General features: G+C 35.1%; 1 protein-coding gene across 2 annotated transcripts; it reads left to right on the forward strand.

The window, feature by feature from the left end:
- Positions 1 to 9,571: 9,571 nt before the first annotated feature.
- On the forward strand, positions 9,572 to 18,136 carry LOC110805544 (eukaryotic peptide chain release factor subunit 1-3). Of its 2 annotated transcripts, XM_056843215.1 has the most exons (6): positions 9,572 to 9,830; positions 12,054 to 13,539; positions 13,627 to 13,824; positions 16,952 to 17,032; positions 17,602 to 17,720; positions 17,842 to 18,136. In XM_056843215.1, the coding sequence occupies exon 2, from the start codon at positions 12,079 to 12,081 to the stop codon at positions 13,402 to 13,404; it is 1,326 nt and encodes a 441-aa protein (XP_056699193.1). In that variant the 5' UTR covers positions 9,572 to 9,830; positions 12,054 to 12,078; the 3' UTR covers positions 13,405 to 13,539; positions 13,627 to 13,824; positions 16,952 to 17,032; positions 17,602 to 17,720; positions 17,842 to 18,136. The 2 variants fall into 2 exon arrangements, with proteins under 2 accessions (XP_056699193.1, XP_021866853.1); XM_022011161.2 differs by lacking the exon at positions 16,952 to 17,032.
- The last annotated feature ends 1,292 nt before the right edge of the window (positions 18,137 to 19,428 follow it).

Here is a 19,428-nt window from a genome sequence, read left to right on the forward strand (position 1 = left end):
CCAGCTGTATCTTAGAACATAGAAATTAATATTTTAATATCCCACGCAACAACTCATGGTCTCCAATCCATGTTGCCATTTCAAAACACGATGCTCTATAGCTCGTCCTTATCAATGGTTAACTCCAAAGGGTCTTGCTTGATCCTTTGCCAGTGTTTATGCGTGTAGCATCAATATTTAGCATATCTTTATTTCCTTGAATCAAGAACTATTCCTATGTACCTTTTCAAGTACCATAAGTATTCTTGATCTCAATCTAGTTGATCTTCACTTAGATCAATAGAGATTGGTATATGTTCGTCATGCCTAAAGTCATACGATATGTTTTTGGCGATCCTCATATTATATCATACATGATAAATTCTTTTGCAGAATAATTCCCAATTGAATTCTATTCATGTAACTTTAGCTTATCTAGTTTCAGTAGATACTAAATTCAGCTAAATTCTTTGACATATAATATAGGTTAAGAATCTCATTTAGACTCTTTGATGTTTAACCTAGTAAATGCTTAAACATAGTGCAAACATCCTTTACTTAGATTTATTCACATGGGTCGAATATCTCCAATGGAGACTTTCGTGTTTGATTTAGTAAATGCCATTACTTAATCCAAAACAATATCATAAGATCTTTGTAAATAGATCTTAATACCCAGTATGTACTAAGTTTCGCCATGGTCCATCATTGATGAATAATCTCAAATCTAAGTCATTAGCATTTGAATGTTATTTTACAATAGAGAGATATGTGTGTGATACACATAGGACCAATTAAGTTTTTATGTACTCCCACTAAACTTCTTATATATCTATAAGAATCATGTATATTTTATGAAACTAAAATACTTATTAGCTTCATTAAAATATAATTCCAATTCCCAATTGCTTGCTTAAATCTGTACTTAGATTTTATAAGCTAGTTTTCTCTTTCAAGCATTTATTTGAATCCACAAATCCTATGACATACCATGTACATAGTTTATTCCAACATTTGATTGAGGAATACGTTTTGTCATCCAATTGCTATATGTACCAATATGCAATCATTGCTTGAATTATAGACTTGAGCATTACGATTATGCATGAGGTTTCAACACAATTCACACCATGAATTTGCTTGTAACCTTTAGCAACTAATCTCGCTTTGTGTGTGAACACAATTTCATGTTTGATGGTTTTATCCTTAAAACAAACTTGCAACCAATAGGTGTGAACCTATTCTTGCAAATCAACAAATTTTCAATTTTGTCATCAAAACATTGAGTATGTTTTATGGCCTCTAACCATTTAAAACATTTGAGTCTATATATGGCCTCTAACCATTTTAGGGAATCTGGGTTTCGTCATAGCTTTCTTACAGGTCACAAACTCATTAATAGTTTGACTGCAAGTTGTAGGTTTCTTTACTATCTAATAGAAGAATTGCATAGCTTCAGTGACCCTGAACTCCATGTTTCTTCACTATCTAATAGAAGAATTTCATAGTTTCAGTGACTTGAACTCTATGCCTACTTGGGTATAGAACATCAAACAATAGAATATCAATAGCCACTTGAAAGTCTTTTGAATATTCTGTTCTCCTTGAAGCACTTTGTAAAGTCTTCTAAGAGATGTCTATTCTTTAAAGCCACTTCTAAAGTCCTTAAAGAATACGTGTTCGGATTTTCTAAAGAACTTCGAAAAGCCTCCGGAATGTCCGTCTATGTTTGTTGTTCGCCTCGAAAACTTTCGAGGTCTATTTTCTCCCACTTGTCATTTTGGAAACGAATCTCCAAAAGGACATTATTTCGAGCAAACAAACATTATGTTCTCAAAAATTCGTGGTAGAAACAATACCCTTGTGTCTCATTTGAATAAATCACAATGAAACATATATCTATACTTGGGCCTTAGTTTGTCGAATGACAAACACTAAGCTCCCACTGAGTTTTGCAACTCTCTAGATATATTTTATGAAAAGTTATTCTGAAATTACTTTTCAATAGCTTTGACGAATTTGGTTTAGTTTGGTGGTAGTTGAGCATTTTGTTTTAGAAATTATAGGAAAAATCTTTATGATTCATCATTGATCGAATCAAGTACTAATTGACTTCGATCATTCCAACTAAGATATGCCATATCTTATGGACCTAGATTGTGAAATTACAACACACAATCATTGATGATCATATTTGGTCTTAAGTAATCATCAACATGATCTAACCTAGATCTTTATGATTTCTTGCCAAGTGGATTTTATACTTCTGAATCTTTGAACTAGTCAAACAGATTCAAACTTATATCACTTTGAGTAAATAAACCTATATTCACTCAAATCCATGTGAAATAATAAAGTCATAAAATCTTTCTTTAGCTTTGAACTCTATTGTCTAGGCGTTCTAACAATAGTTCATATCTTTTGTTACTTTCAACAAGTAAGACTAGTCGTCTTAAATTGATCTAGAAATCAATGAACTTTCAAAAGTCCATCAAAATAGAGCTTTTGAATGTTAACTTGTTGATATGGTCTAAGCAACAATGCCAAAGATTAGTGGAACTCAAATCAAGGGGTTGATTTGAACCTAGTAAAGTTTTTATTGTTAAAGAGTTGTTTGTTTTAATCAAGCATATTGACTCAACCCGTAATTGACCATTTCACTCAAATAAACAAACAAACATTGTTTTTGTTTTTCTTGAATGTGAGTCTTTCTGTGTTTGAAAAACAGAAATTTATGTATGCTGATTATGGAACAAAATAGCCATTAAGTTCCAGCCTTTGAAAGGACTTAAAACAAACTAGATGACCCTACAACTAATGTAGCATTGCCATGCTTCATTTCCCACTTGTAGGCCATTAGTGTATCCTAGCTTCCATTGTTTGAGTTATTACCGAAGTAAGAACCTCAAGCGGTATATGATACCAAGGAAGTTTGACTGCTAGGTCACTTCTCTTTAAACATTTACTTTTAGGTAGAAACGGAATTGTAAATTCCTTTCATTTGTTCCTCGTTTTCCTATTTCTTGTACCCTTTCTTATAGTCTTAAGAATTGAATTCTTTAGTGTTGACTTTTATACTTTGTTAGACATGTCCAATGTCACCCCAACAAGGTTCTTACCATTTAATTTATGTTGAATATTAAGTTTCAACTAGATGATCTTACCAGAAGCTTCTAAAGTTCTCTAAGCATCGATCTATTCGAATGTCTAGGGACTAGACTCATTCGAGAATTAAATGGACAAAGATATTAGGTTGTTAACCATTGGTAAAGCTGAGCGTATTAAACTCAATGCTTTATGATCTCAAAACTACAGTGTATTTTGAATTCACAAGCACCAATTGGTTTGCCATTCGACTTTGATGTTCGAAAACAACCATAAAAGTCGCTATAAAAAACGTACATTTTAAATTGCTCACTTTCTCTTATTTCCGTGAATCGTTCTTGGATTCACTACCAATCGAGGAAATTTACTGTTACCTTTCTAAAAGGATTTACTGCAGTGCAAGATATTTAATTATAAACAATAATTAAAACATACATTGAAGCATGCAAAGTCTAAACATTTATCATGAGTAATAACTTGAAAATTAAAGCAATCATGCAATTTCAACAAGTTATTAGCATTTTATTCGAATTTATTGTTCCGGCAGGTGTGAATAAAATGATTCCAAGATCCTAAAATCATTGAAGAACTAAGCACAGTTTGTCGACTTAATCCTAAAACATCTTAGGTAAGCAAAAGCCTTTTGCTAATAGTCTAGAAACTACTCTTGGTTGATAGGTACGTCTAAGAACTTATTAGGTAAACCTATCGATTTTTCCACGACGTAAAAGGACTCCTTACTTATATCGTTGAGTTTCACCAAAACTAACATGTACTCACAATTATTTGTGTACCTTGCCCCTTTAGGACCAATAAGTAACACCTCGCTGAGCGAAAACTATTACTAGATTGATGTAAAGGATATCCAAGCAAGTGCATATTTTGGCATGGCACCTTTTAACTCAATTTTTAAGTTTGGAACTTAAGGCTCTTACTATGTTGGTTAGATTTTAAGTGAACTAAAATCCTTAATCATGCAACATAATCAAGCTTTTGATCTCATGCATTTTAAGACATATTTAAAGGCAATAAATAACTTAAAACATGCATAAGATAAATGTGATCTAGTATGGCCCGACTTCATCTTGAAGCTTTAACTTCAAAGTCCGTCTTGAAAATCTCCGTGGGAGGCACCATTTTCTTCAAATAGGATAAGCTATAATTAAAACTAATTACAACTATTTGATGGTACGCAGACCATATTTGAATTGAAAAACAACTTTGGTACTTTAGACCAATTACATTCAAATTAATGGTACGCAGACCATATTTTCTATCCTATTTGGGCCATACTAGTCACTTCATAACCTGCAAAACAGTACATATACAATATATACCATTCACCCATTCATTATCATGAATGACCCACATAGCTGGTTAGTAAAACACATTATGCATCACGTAAACATTTGCAGCAATTAATCAAGGGCACCAATAATCTACCAATTATTCAGTCCTTATTAATTCTAATCAAGTTGTTTTAACCTTAAGGATTTGTAGACCTAATCAAGAGTTTATGACTAAAAGGGCTCCCACTTAAACCAATAAATTCATATGCTTTACTAATTTTAAACATAAAAATGTATTTCTAGTCTAACCGGAAACATACAAATTTAATTAAAATTTAAAGCTCATATAAATTTATAATTGAATCCAAAAAGTTTAATTTAATTTCAGTCGTATTTAAATTAATTCATGATTTTAATTTTAGTAAAATAATTAGAATAAATAAAATTTATTATAATTACAATATTCAAATTAAAATCCAAGAAAATAATTTAAATTATTAATTTTAAAATTAATTAAAATTACGTAAACTGAAAATTTCAAATTAAAATTTCAAAACGATCTAATCGCAACGCAAACACCTTACGCAACGTACGCCCATGGGCCACACGCACACAGCCATCGCTGGCCATGTGCGCGCAGCCCATGCGCTGCGTCGCATCGCTGCTGCTGCTTTCCTTCGCAAGGCCTCATGCGAGCTGGTGCTCGCTGCGCGCGCGCCAGCGCTCGATGCACGCGAGCCATCGCTCGCTGCACTCGCTCGCCAGCGCTCGCTGTGCGCGCTCGCCAGCGCTCGCTGCGCGCGCTTGCCAGCGCTCGATGCTGCGAGCCATCGCTCGCTATGCGAGGCATCGACGCTGGGCGGAGCACTCGTGGCACGCGAGCTTGCGCTCGCTGCGCGCGAGGCTCCGCACGCTTGCGCGAGGCAGTGCGCGTTGTGGCGCAGCTCGCTTGCTGCCCACACGCGACTGCTGTGCCTTGCATTCGCCCTCGCCCATTCGTCCATTGCTCATAGCCCACGACACAAGGCAGGGCTGCTGCCTTGTGCTCGTGCACCATGGCCTTGCTCATTGCATTCGTGCCGCATGGGCGACGAGCTCCCTTGCTCGTCGTCACATGCCCGCACTATACAACACCCCTTAAGGGTAACACGTAGCGTCCATTGCTTTGTGCGTGCAAGTTATATGAACGAATCGCATAAAATTTAAAAAATTTATATTTAAAATTAATAACAAATTAATAAATAATATTAATTTCATAATTTTAGGGCGAAAAAATCGAAAATTTATTATTCAATTGATTTCCGATTAACATGGATTCAAGTCTAGGTCATAAAAATTTAAAATTTATCATAAATTTACAATTTTTATGGTGGTTTTTAATCATAGGTATCTAATTAAATTATAATTAATTATGAAAATCAAATTAATTCTAAATTATTCTAATTTCAACAAATTAATCATAATTACAAATTAGATTGCATAATTAACAAGGCTAGGCATTCAAACTTGTTAAACATATACAGTAGGTCAATCAAAAATTCAAGATTTATCAACAAGAATCGCAAATATTTAATTTAACATCTTAAATTTACGAAATTTTGCATTCGAAAAACTAAAACCTCCGAAAAGTCATAGTTAGGCTTCGAATTTGAGAATTCTGGGTTCGGCAGAAAAATACTGTTTTTGTCAAAATTTTAGAATGCCTTTTACATGCGGAATTGACACAAAAATCACTCGATTTGGATGAGTAACGAAGAAACTGCCGAAAAACTGCGTACGTATAATTAAATAAACGCAATTTGCAATTAATTAACAATTACGAAAATTAATCACCCCTTTTAATTCTTGCAAATTTGTAATATTTAACCATTTTCATGCAATTTAGATTATGAAAATAATAAGAGGCTCGTGATACCACTGTTAGGTTATGATACATATGACAATTCATAAATCATGCGGAAAAACCATAAAGCCAGGAAAACATATTATTTACACATAATCATTTAGCATAGTTTAGATGCATACTCTTTGTTGCGTGCCTTCCCTAGCTGCGCCCGAACCGAACAAGAACAAGTCTTTAGGACTCCAAGTGTCGTCCCTCCGTAGATAGTCCACAGCACGTCCGGATCCGCCTTAAGATTGACCAACTAGAATCGCCCTTAAGGTACTATTATTTTCGGCACTTTTAGGCAATTGTGTGACTGAATTTTTCTCTCAAAAACTCACTTTGAATACTTGAAAACTCGTGTATAAATTTATGACCCTAGGCATATATTTATAGAACCTTGGAAAGGATTTCGAATCCTGTTAGAATACTAATTAATTAATTAGAATCCTATTAGAACTCTAAATAATTAATTTAATCTTTTAGGATTAGGATTTAATCTATGCACGAATTCCAATAGCTTTAGGATTCGTATAGCACGTACACACGCATCGCACGAGCATCGCACGCCCATGCGCAAGCCTTGCGGCCCACGCTGTGCGCACGGCGCACAGGCCCACTGCCCGCAGCCCATTTGTGCGCGCGCGCCAGCCTTGGCTGGGACTGGCCTTGCGCTGGGCCTGGTCGAGGCATTGGCGTGTTGTTGGATGCGCTTGGCTTGCTGGGCGATGGCCCGGCTTCGTGCTGGGCCTTCGTCTGGCAGGCCTCGTCCGATGCTAATTCGTACGATACGCTTCCGATTAAATTCTCGATTCCGGAATTCATTTCCGATACGAACAATATTTAATATTTCTGATTCCGGAATTAATTTCCGTTTCGAACAAATATTTAATATTTCCGTTTCCGGAACTATTTTCCGATTCCGATAATATTTCCGATTCTGACAATATTTCCGTTTCCGGCAATATTTCCGATTCCGGCAATATTTCCATTTCCGATAATATTTTCCGATACGTACCATGTTTCCGTTTCCGGCAACATCTACGACTTGGATAATATTTATATTTCCGATACGATCCATATTTCCGTTTCCGGCAATATCATCGTTTCCGGAGTATTCATTTCTTGCATGTGACGATCTCAGCTCCCACTGAAACCAAGATCCGTCGATTCCGAATATCCATAGATGGAGTATTTAATGCCATTAAATACTTGATCCGTTTACGTACTATTTGTGTGACCCTACGGGTTCAGTCAAGAGTAAGTTGTGGATTAATATCATTAATTCCACTTGAACTGAAGCGGCCTCTAGCTAGGCATTCAGCTCACTTGATCTCACTGAGTTATTAACTTGTTAATTAATACTGAACCGCATTTATTAGACTTAACATTGAATGCATACTTGGACCAAGGGCATTATTTCCTTCAATTACCGATTTGTTAATAAATCAACTGGTATTATACTATTCTCAAATCCGAGAATGGCTAGTGTAAGGAAACCATTTAGGCACCAAAATGTGTATTGAATGAGAAATGTTACAGAATGATGCTAGGATTAAATCAAATTGTATGAAGAATAATTAACCGTACGGGTTCCCTTCAAGCCTTTTTCTGTGTGAAAAATATTGTGCATGCCTAGTTTTTTTTGCTGGAGTTGCTTCTGGAAGAGAACCGTATAACCCTATGGATTGCAATATAGGTAAATATAATTTCTCAAAATTAGACTTGGACAAGAGGAACCTATGAATGAATCAGAATCTGCAAGATAACCTACACACCAAATCTTTGATCCCTGCTTGCTTAATTTAAATTAACTTGAACCAAATTGTAGTATTAGTATCAAAATCGCACCAAAACTCAAATTAAAAACCCTAAAAAACAACAATTAAGAATAAATATCGACAGAAATTACAAAATTAACTTACAAAAACCTAGAAGTTAACAAATCACAACAACATTGTCGACGTCCATTAGAAAACCCTAGGAAATAAATAAAACGCAATAAAATCGCATAAATATTGAAGTTACCTCCAGTAGATTTATGAAGAGTCTTAATTCGCTTTTTCTTCGATCGCACCATGTCTACCGAAGTGAAGCTTTAAAAAAACAAAACAAAAGAACTGGGAGGGAGAAAAGAGGGCAATATAGGAGAGAGAAATGAAGGAGATAGAAAGGGCTTTGAACAAATGAGGAAATTTTTCTCTATGAAGGAAAGAAGGAATGGAAAAAAAAGAAAAAAAAAGTCACTCATACATGTGAGCCCGAAATCCGAATTTTGTTGGACGGATTAAACTTCCTAACTTGTGCCTTCACACAATAATTATTGTTGATCGACCTTATTGAAAAGTTTGTGTTGGCATTTTTGAATGCACAGTGAAACTAGAATTTCTGGATAATAGTTTAACAGAAACGAAAAATTAAATTTGATTTGTTGAAATCGTTAAAATAACTCATGCATTTATTAAGGAAAATCCATTCTACATAAATCGCATGTATTTTGCTTGTACAATCGTTTCATTCCGGCGAAAATCATGTATTTTCTGATGATATTTGACCAATAAATAAAACATTGGGGTTAATTAAACATTACAAAATACTTATGGGATTAATTTGCTACATTTAAAAATTAAAGGACTAATTTGCACATCTAATATATCTATATAAAGGAGGCATATTTGCTGAAATATTAGAGCGCCACCTAGGATTACTATTGGTTTCGGCCAATGAAAAATAAGATTTCTAATTTATTTTTGAATTAAAAAAATCAAGTGCCACGTAGATAATTAAGTAGGTGTCACGTAGATATTTTAATTAATTAATTACTAATATATACAACTCCATCCAAAATCAAACACTCTAATAATTAAAAAATAAATCTAACTAAATTCATCCAAAATTAAACACTAATCTAAAATAAAATAAAATTCAATCTAAAATCAAACACTAATCCAATATTAGAGCGTCACCTAGGAAATCTAATGCTTTCGGCCAATGAAAAATAATATTTATCTAATATATAAATATAGCAGTTGGTATATATATGAGTTTTATTTTAACTTAACAATTTAATAAAATTCGTGCATCGCACTGGCTAAAATCTATTTTTTTTTTGTTAGCACCCGATTCACCCTTAGGGCTAATTCGGATCCGGGGCGAGTGGGTGGATAAGTTCCATCCCCCTCCCAATTGTTGGTGCGGGGATCAAACACGAGTTCTCCCTACAAAGTTCAGCCTCAATCACCACTCAACCAACATACAATTAATACGGGCTAAAATCTAGTTAAACATAAATAATGGGGCTAATTTGCCACATTCGCCACCATCCAGTCGATACGCGTAGACAAGACGCTTGTCCTCGCCGCATTGAACACCTCTACGGCTCTACCACCGTTGTACATCTCTTACCAAGTCCTCTATAAATACAAAGCCTACCTCCTTCCTCACGAATCATATTTTCCAACTGCGTCACCGCATTTTTAGAGAGAGCCAAAGCCAAATTACGAGCTTGTTCAGTACTTAGGGTTTTTTCGATCGATTCCATTGATCGATCTTCCACGCAATTAATCTTTCAGGTATTTCTCACCATTATTTCGATTTCATATATATTGTTTTTCTTGACGAATTCATCGAAAAAGTTCTGAATTATATTTGATCCATTTTTTTTTAATATTCGGTGTTTAAATTCTGTTTGCGCAACTGTTATGGATGTTTATGATCGGCTATTTTGTAGTCTTATCCCATCGAAGAATTGCCAACATGTTTAGGTTTATTTGATGTGATTTTTTCTTTTAGTTGTGTCCATTAATTGGATTTGGAGATGCTTGTGTTGATTTTATGTATATGGAGTTAGATGATTTTTAGGATATTTCGTTGATTGATAAGTTATTTGTTTCGCCATTATTTTGTGTTTTCGCCATGATCCTAAATTAGAAGAAGGATGATCTGATCGTTCAACTGCGAGTATGGGTGCCAAGAATTTTGTTCTTTATCTGTTTCTGGGGCTAATCATGATATATGAACATATGTAGGGATGAACTTGTAATGTAATTTTTTAATTTTTTTAATCTATCCACATCAAAATTTTGTCCAGAGCCTTTAACTAAATCTTTCCCTAGTCCCCTGACTTCATAACAGAACAATCAAGTTTAAAAATTGGGTTCTCGTTGAAGAAAATAATGATCAGTGAGTTGAGAAAATCAGAGTCGGATCAATGGTTCCATTGTGTTGTTTGTAGCCTATGTATTTTTCTAGTTTTTGGCTATTGTATCTGTTTTCGGCGTGTTATTTTACCAATATCTTTGTGGGAACGCTCTGTGTGTTGGGCTAGGGCGTCCTTGTGAAATGAGTTTGACATTGAAGTTCTTTTGGCTTCCTTCCTGGTGCACATACTTGATGCTATATAAGAGTAGGAATTTTTCTTTCTGAATATGTGAATGTGACACGAGATAATCAACAACAACAAGCCCTATTCCCAATAGGATGGGTTCGGCTGCATGCACCAAAGATATTATTTCCATTGGTCTTCCAACAAGGATATTCGTCCTTTATTTACTTTTATGAACTATCAAGTGCTATATGCTCCTCCTGTAAACCCAATTCTTCATATCCTTCATAACTCCTCCATCCAAGTCTTGATTGGCCTCTCTAGGCTTCTTCTAAATTTTTTATATTCCCGTCTCTCCACTTGCCTCACTGGTGCAAGATGATGCATCTTCTGTCTCACATGCCCAAACTATCCTAATCGGTTCTCCCTTCTCTTATTCCAAAATCCCAATATCTGCAACTCTAACATTCATTTGAATATTGTTATTCTGAATTCTATCCTTTAATGTTTTTCCATATATAAGTCTTAATAATACGATTCTTCCTAAAAGTCTCAAATCTCAATGAATGATAGGATCAGGAACCGCTTATATCATTACTAAAATCCCACAAGGGAAGTATTTTAACAGTTTCAGTTAAGATGTGCTGATTTCAGTTTTGATTGAGTAGTGTGTGTCAGTGTGTTTGAGAGAGAGCCAAAAATCACTGAGAAATGTGACTGACGAGTAGACATAAGTGATGATAGTTGGTGTTATACTAGCTGCAGATGAATGTTGTGACCTCTTTGACAATCCTGTCTTCACAGTTTTCAGCTTTTGTTGGTTGTAGATTGATCACTAGAAGTTGTGTTTCTTTATAAAGGTTCATTTATCAACGGTGTTTTTTGTATGTGTTTTTAAATTATTGTTCTATTGGTCTGATGACTCTAATTATCTTGTGATTAACTTAATTATGTCTATGCCCTTCTTAAAGTGACCTGTGCCTGTTCAGCTGATAGTCTGATACCCAAACCTTTCCAAATCTTTGGTATGTTAGAATTTCGCTAGATACTTCCTCTTTCACAAACAAATTTCTAAATAGTTGTCTATTATGCTGCTAAAGTTGCAATTGATTAGGAAATTTTAGAGGTCAAAGACTGCTAGTCATATTAATATGATGATATGAGTGATGGTTTTTGTTCTGTTTTTTTTAAAAAAATGAATGTGTTCTGCTAAAAAAAATGAATTGACATCGGTGTCATCGTTTCACCTTTATTACCCAGCCTCAATGGAAGTGAAGGAGTACTAATCCAACTGCCTTTGTGATGAATTTTTCCTTATCTGTTTTGCTTATATATTTTTCTTTTTCTGGTGCACTTGTTGCATTACTTGTTTTTATATCTTGTCCAGAGACGATTTTGCTTTTCTTTCCATATCTATTTTGCTTATTCTGGTGCACTTATTTCATTACTTGTTTTTATATCTTGTCCACAGACAACTCTGCTTGAATTTTCACAAAATGACAATGACATTCGGTGATGGTCAAGAAACTGACAAGAATATCGCAATATGGAAGATCAAGAAGCTGATCAAGGCATTGGAAGCTGCAAGAGGAAATGGTACCAGCATGATATCATTGATCATTCCTCCTCGTGATCAAATATCACGAGTTACAAAAATGCTTGGTGATGAATTTGGAACTGCGTCCAATATCAAAAGTAGGGTTAATCGCCAATCTGTACTTGGTGCAATCACATCTGCTCAGCAAAGACTGAAGCTTTACAACAGGGTGCCTGGCAATGGACTTGTTCTTTACACAGGTACAATTATGACTGAAGATGGAAAGGAAAAGAAAGTTACTATTGACTTTGAACCTTTCAAGCCCATTAATGCATCTCTGTACCTTTGTGACAACAAGTTCCATACTGAAGCTCTCAATGAACTGCTTGAATCCGATGACAAATTTGGGTTTATTGTGATGGATGGGAATGGGACTCTTTTTGGGACTCTTAGTGGCAACACTAGAGAAGTACTTCACAAATTCAGTGTTGACTTGCCGAAGAAACACGGACGAGGTGGGCAGTCAGCTCTGCGGTTTGCACGTCTTCGGATGGAGAAGCGGCATAACTATGTGAGGAAGACGGCAGAGCTTGCTACACAATTTTTCATTAATCCACAAACCAGCCAGCCTAATGTTTCTGGGCTTATACTTGCTGGCTCTGCAGATTTCAAGACCGAGCTGAGTCAATCAGACATGTTTGATCCTCGCCTTCAGGCAAAGATACTGAATGTTGTGGATGTTTCTTATGGTGGGGAAAGTGGTTTCAATCAGGCAATCGAGCTGTCTGCTGAGATCCTGGCCAATGTGAAGTTCATCCAAGAGAAGAAGTTGATCGGGAAGTACTTTGAGGAAATTAGTCAGGACACAGGGAAGTATGTTTTTGGAGTGGATGACACACTGAAGGCTTTGGAGATGGGTGCGGTGGAGACACTGATTGTTTGGGAGAATTTGGATATTACAAGGTTTGAGCTGAAAAACAGTTCTACTGGTGAAGTAATCATTAAGCACTTGAATAAGGAACAGGAGGCTGATCAGGACAACTTTCGTGACACTGAAACTGGGGCAGATCTGGAGGTTCAAGAGCAGATGCCATTATTGGAGTGGTTTGCTAATGAATATAAGAAGTTTGGATGCTCTCTTGAATTTGTGACTAACAAATCACAAGAGGGGTCACAATTCTGCCGTGGCTTTGGTGGGATAGGTGGGATCCTTCGCTACCAGTTGGATATGAGGTCCTTTGATGAATTCTCCGATGATGGTGGAGTCTATGAGGATTCTGACTAGCAATTAACCTCTATTTCTTCACTACCGGTGCTGGGGGAAATGAAAATTCCCAGCACTGGTGAGGGAGCTGTCGGGGTCAGTTCGGCAGCTGCTGCTCGGTCAAACCATGGTCATTTTTCAAAACTACAAAATGAGGTATTGATATTTTAAATTTGTCTTTGTACAGCAGGTCTTGTAGTTACCAGGTGGAGCTTGTTGGGCTATAATTACTTTCTCTGACAGGTGGTTCTTGTTGCCCTCACTTGTCTAATGCCTGATGGAGATGCAAGTGGTGTAGATCAGCTTCCAGTTTGTGATGGGAACTTTGCTCCCTCAGTGGTGCAGAGGCACGACCCTTGCACTGGTATGGAAGTTGTTGAGGCCAGTTCGCCAGCTAATGCTCTGTCAAAATATGACCATGTGTTAACGTTACAAAATGAGGTACTCATTCTTTTTAATTTGTCTTTTTTTATTTATTAGTAGTTGTATAGTATAGTGTATAACTTATCACTGATTGGTTCGATATTGACATATTGGCCATTGTCCGAAAAGACTAATAATATAATGAAGCATTGTCCTACTTTGACCATTGTCCACTAAAACTATTGAACACATTAAAAATCTATAACATCTTACAAAGTTTGAGCTTCTAGCCTTCTACATATTTGCCAGTTTGGAGCAGCCTGACATGGCACTTGCTAACTAACCTTGAAAATAAAATAGCATGGTTAGTTGGTTAGGGACTTAAACAAGAAAAACAAACCATGGGAAGTCACTTGAAACTTCTTATCAACAAATTGCCTAAAGTTACAGGAAATATCGAGAAGTCGCATGGGAATCAAAATCACTAATTTCCTTACAAATCTGAACACGTCATAGAAGTAATCTAAGCTCCTTACATCTCTTTGAGTGTACTTGTACTTGAAAACCCGTTATTAGCAAGTATAGGAAAGCTACTAAAAGACTATCATTTATCCAACTTGTTCAAGAAATTGCAAGATATTTGCGCAATTCACCAAATGGGACATGACCCGGGAGATGGAAAAGGACATGCACTGAACTAGATGGTCAAGCCGTCATGGTCGATTAAAGTTAGTCGAAAGGAAAGAGGCCTAGTACCAAACTCATTGAATTAGGAAAAATTGTAGCTGGTAGGGAAAAGGACATACTTTTTGAACTCAATGAATTGAAGACTTGTTTATTTTTTTTCTTTTCAACCTTAGATAGTTAGAAAAGCTTGTTTTCTTAAAACTATTAAGAAATCAAAGTTGTAAACAACAGATTCGGTAGTGGATCTCCAGTCCAAAGATTGACAAAGTTATTATCGGGCAATAAAAGTAATACAGGGTAGAATACCAGAATGTGGAAACGTACAATATAGACCAAGATGAGCCACCAAGTGGAGGCAAGTAAGATAATTGCTATACATGGTTATAGAGCACTGGATGCGTTGAAGTATACAGTCTCGATGAGAAACAAAGAGAAATTGATACTTAGAAATAAGCATGAGGCATGGCTTGAATATATAGTGTTATCTAACTGAAAAGAAAGCATGCTACAAAAGCTTAGTACTATCACCAGGTCAGTATAGGCTTTTAATAGATCAGGCAAGTGAATAATTCTTTAAAAAGATTAGAAAAAAGAAAAAATGCACCAGAATAAGGAACCTGAAACATAGCGCTTGGATATTATACAGAGCTACAGCACTTGATGCTGTAAACTATGCAATATGAAAGCAAATTTCAATGCAATATATCTGGTACAAAAGAAAGAAAATAAATAATATTAATGCTAAAATCTGAAAATCACCGGAGTTAAATTTCTTTTTATATAGACTGTGTAGTGAAGTATTGACATTTACTAATATAAGATAATCTACTAAAACAAGTTCAAAATCATTTTAACTTTTTATTTACTCAATCAAAACAATAAATTTTCGTCAGGGAAAATAAAATAAAAAGAAGTTAGATAAAGCTATTTTAAAATTTTGAAGTGTAGAAATATTGTTGAAGATCTACTATGAAACTAAAAAAAGGAAAAAATAAATCCGGACTTCAAAGAAGAGGGGATAAATTACTTGAAGTGACATGCTACTCTGATTCCAGAGATGGAGAGGTCTAGTATGAACCTAGTTAAGCATCAAGACTCCTGATTGACAGTTCAAATGCCGAATTTTATCAATTTAACATCAATTGCACAAAAAACAGTTTCAGAATACATCGAAATTGATAATTAAAAACATCATATGACAAAATTCTAATAGAATATATCAAAATTGATATTGAAATCTGATGATCCATATTCCTGGAGCCGCCAATTTAGTCAAATAGAAACATAAATCCCAAATTAAACAAATTTAAATCCGGAATATGGAAGAACGGGGAGGAGATAAGGTAGCGAGATGGGTGAGAGTGATGCAAACCGCAAGGGAAAAAAAATTGGGAGGTGAAATGGAAAATTTGTCAATTTTTAACAACCCAACAAACTTAGCATTTTACGAGGTACAACCTCTAGTTTCATTTTTGTTAATTACAACCTGAAACTTAATTCCTCACTCTAAATTACAACCTCGGGTCAAATTCCGGTCAACAATGTCGGAAAGTGATGTCATTCTTATTTATTCTTATTATTTAAATATAAAATAACAATTAAGCAAAATTTTAAAAAGAAATTACTTATCATCAAAAGTCAAAACTCTGGCAATCCATTCCCTTTATTTTGTTCTGAGTTCTCATCATCATCATCATCATCAAATTTGTCAATATCATTCGATATTCACCATCACATCAACCATTAATAAAATCATCAGCAACAAGAAGCAACCTTACCGCCATCGCCTTCTTAACCACCAGCACTACCACCTGCTCCGCCCCCACCTCCTTTCCCATGAAATAGAGAAGTGAACCCATGAAAAATGAATTTATGGAACAACCCGATTTAGCTCAGCACGTTAATGTTTCCGGAGCTTCTCGATCTTATGGAGGCATTTGAACAGCGGCCCACCCACGACCCCGCCTCCTACCAACCATCCTCTTCTCCTCCTTCAACTGCTCCACGGCTCTGCATCCTCTCTCTCCCTCTTGGATCTCCTTCCCTCCTCCTCGCTGGTCCGCCGCGAACCACCTTGATTCGCCACCGCCCAAAATCAAACCATCTCCCCCCAACCTAACTTACCCCTCTTCCTTCTCATCCTCCGGCGTTTCGTGCCCCTGCAACTGCTCTATTATTTGGATTTTTTGCCAAATTTGAGGGATAATTTTTTATTTGATATGATAATGCGTGATGTTTGATGATGATGCACCATTGTTGTGTAATTGGGCCATTGGGGGGAAATTACAGGGAATTTTGTTTTTCAATTTTTTTTATTATTATTAATGTGTGTTTTTTTGTTTTGAAATTATTTAAATTTTTTGGAAATGTATAAATGACATCACTTTCTGATTCTTTACGCTATAAAGTTTTAGGTTGTAATTGAGAAAAACAAAAGTTTGAGGTTGTAATTCGTAAATTGCTAAGTTTGTTAGGTTTCATTTGGCAATTTTTCCTGAAATGGGAGCTATCTTGGCAGAACAGGTGAATGAAGGAGATGAAAGCGTTAACAAGATAAGAAGCAATTTTTCCTGAAATGGGAGCTATCTTGGCAGAACAGGTGAATGAAGGAGATGAAAGCGTTAACAAGATAAGAACTGATTCAATGTTAGGGTTGAGAATTGATTGAGGAGTTAACAAGATAAGAACTGATTCAATGTTAGGGTTGAGAATTGATTGAGGAGTTAACAAGATAAGAACTGATTCAATGTTAGGGTTGAGAATTGATTGAGGAGTTAACAAGATAAGAACTGATTCAATGTTAGGGTTGAGAATTGATTGAGGAGTTAACAAGATAAGAACTGATTCAATGTTAGGGTTGAGAATTGATTGAGGAGTGATGAATGCGTGAGAGAATACTGGGGCGGTTTTCCTTTTTCTTAAAAAATAGAATTAAAGGACAATGCACTAATATTTTCCAAGATCATGTGCTCGACATAAGTGACATCTTACTATCATTCGACGCTTTTCCAAATCTAGAAAATAAATACACTCGGAAATTCTATAAGAAATAACGCGGACATTAGGCCCTTTCTTCACAATGTTGAGATACAGGCATTTTGTAGTAGTGTTGTTACCTGGTGTATCTTGTTGAGGTTAATTTTTTTATGTTTGATTATTTGTTTTAAGGTGGATCTTGTTGAGTTTTGTGGTGAAGTGATGCCCGGTGGAGATGCACAGCTTTCAGCACTTGTTTATTGAGGATGCAGAACTTCCATGTGTTCTGTTGGCAGTAAATTTTCCGTGAGGTTGTTATTGATGCCTATGTTCTGTTTTGTTTGAGCAGCTGTTATTAGGAATTAAAAATCAGAGATTTTGGCTTTTCTCGTGTTTGGTTTGTTGGAAAGTTAATTTAAATTTTTGAATCAGGTGGGAGAATTCGTTTAATTCATTCTTTCTTGATGAGATGGAACACTTCTGCTGGTGGTGGAAAATGTTGCGCATATCTGATATAAGGGGTCTTGATGAAAGCCCTCTGAGATCTTTGTTATCTTGAATTCGTGAATTGTGATGGCTACTATTTTACTAGTATCTGGTATTGTGTTTATTAGCTAGCTTGAACTGCTGTAGTTACGATTGTTGCTCCGCAAACATGTGGCAGAGAGCATGGGTTTATTGCTTCTGTTGTCTTGAATAAAATTTAGTGGTGTACTCATTTGTGATATATTAGGTTTATGCTTGTGTTTTTATGAACTACTCCTAATGTGTTGGCAAATAAGTACAACTGCTCAAACATGGTGAGAGTCTAAACAAATCAAAATGACTTGTCATACAATTAAATACTTTTTAATTATTGAAGAAAGTATAATTAATCATTTCATACAGATTGAACATAACATAACTAAATATTCGCACAAATATTCGCACAAATTGAACAAAATGATGATACTAGTTCTTTCAGTTGCCTATGGTGAAATAACATTCGATTTATGTTATGTTCAATATTTATGAAATTGTTAATTATATTTTGTTCAATCTGTACGAAAAATAGTTGTCCAGTTTGTACAAAATAGAAGTGTTTATTTCATACAAATTGCATGAAAATGTTACGGAAAAAAAATAAAATAAAATAAATTACCTCAATTTCAAGGTCTTCTAAGTCAAGAAATTGTCCGTTGCAATCAAAATATGAATTATAATTTGATTATACACACGTGACACTAAAAAAATCAATTTATTTAAACCAAACTAACATAAAAAAAGATTGGGAGAATATAATATAGTACAAGGGAAGGTTATGCTTTTTTAGAATGAAAAAAAAAACAAAAAAAAGTAAAAAGGATTGCGTAAGTAAAATTAAGTTGCATTTAACGCAAAAATAATTAAACTAGATGAAGTGTATACCAGATAGTTTAAAACTAGATTAGATCCCGTGCACGCACGGATTATGATAATTATTTTTTACAAAATATTTAACTAAATATTTCCAAACTGCATAATTATAATTTTTTTTAACATATTAATTTAAATTTATTCAGCTAATTTGATCGATATATCGAGTGAATATATACTATAGTACCGATTTGACTAAAATATTTTCAAAAAATATTTAGCAAAATTATTATTACGTGATATCTATTATTGTCATAATTTATAAACTTTTTTTTCCATACAAAGATAGTTTACAAAAAGGTAGAGAATAAAGATAAAATAAAAAGATATATGTTTTTGGAAAATATTGTAGGCGGAAAATTTTTACATCAGGAAGTGACATGTGTCATTCCTGGTGTTTGTTTTAGTATATAGTAACATAAGTATTCCCTCTGTATTTATTTAAGGGATACACTTGTCTTTTCCGACCGTATTTTTTTAAGAGATACATTTGACCGGGCACGGGTATTAAGAAAGAATAATTGAATGAAATAAAATTATAAAGCAAGTGGGGTTGGATAGATATTTTAATAATTAAACATGTGGGGACTACGTCATTTTGGTGGGTGGAGGGTGGGGTGGGTT

The sequence above is a fragment of the Spinacia oleracea genome, chromosome 4 (genome assembly GCF_020520425.1).
Source record: "Spinacia oleracea cultivar Varoflay chromosome 4, BTI_SOV_V1, whole genome shotgun sequence".
NCBI classification, from domain to species: Eukaryota; Viridiplantae; Streptophyta; class Magnoliopsida; order Caryophyllales; family Amaranthaceae; genus Spinacia; species Spinacia oleracea.

Coding starts and splice junctions, on each gene's coding strand:
- LOC110805544 (XM_056843215.1), top strand. CDS start 12,079: ATGACAATGACATTCGGTGATGGTCAAGAAACTGACAAGAATATCGCA.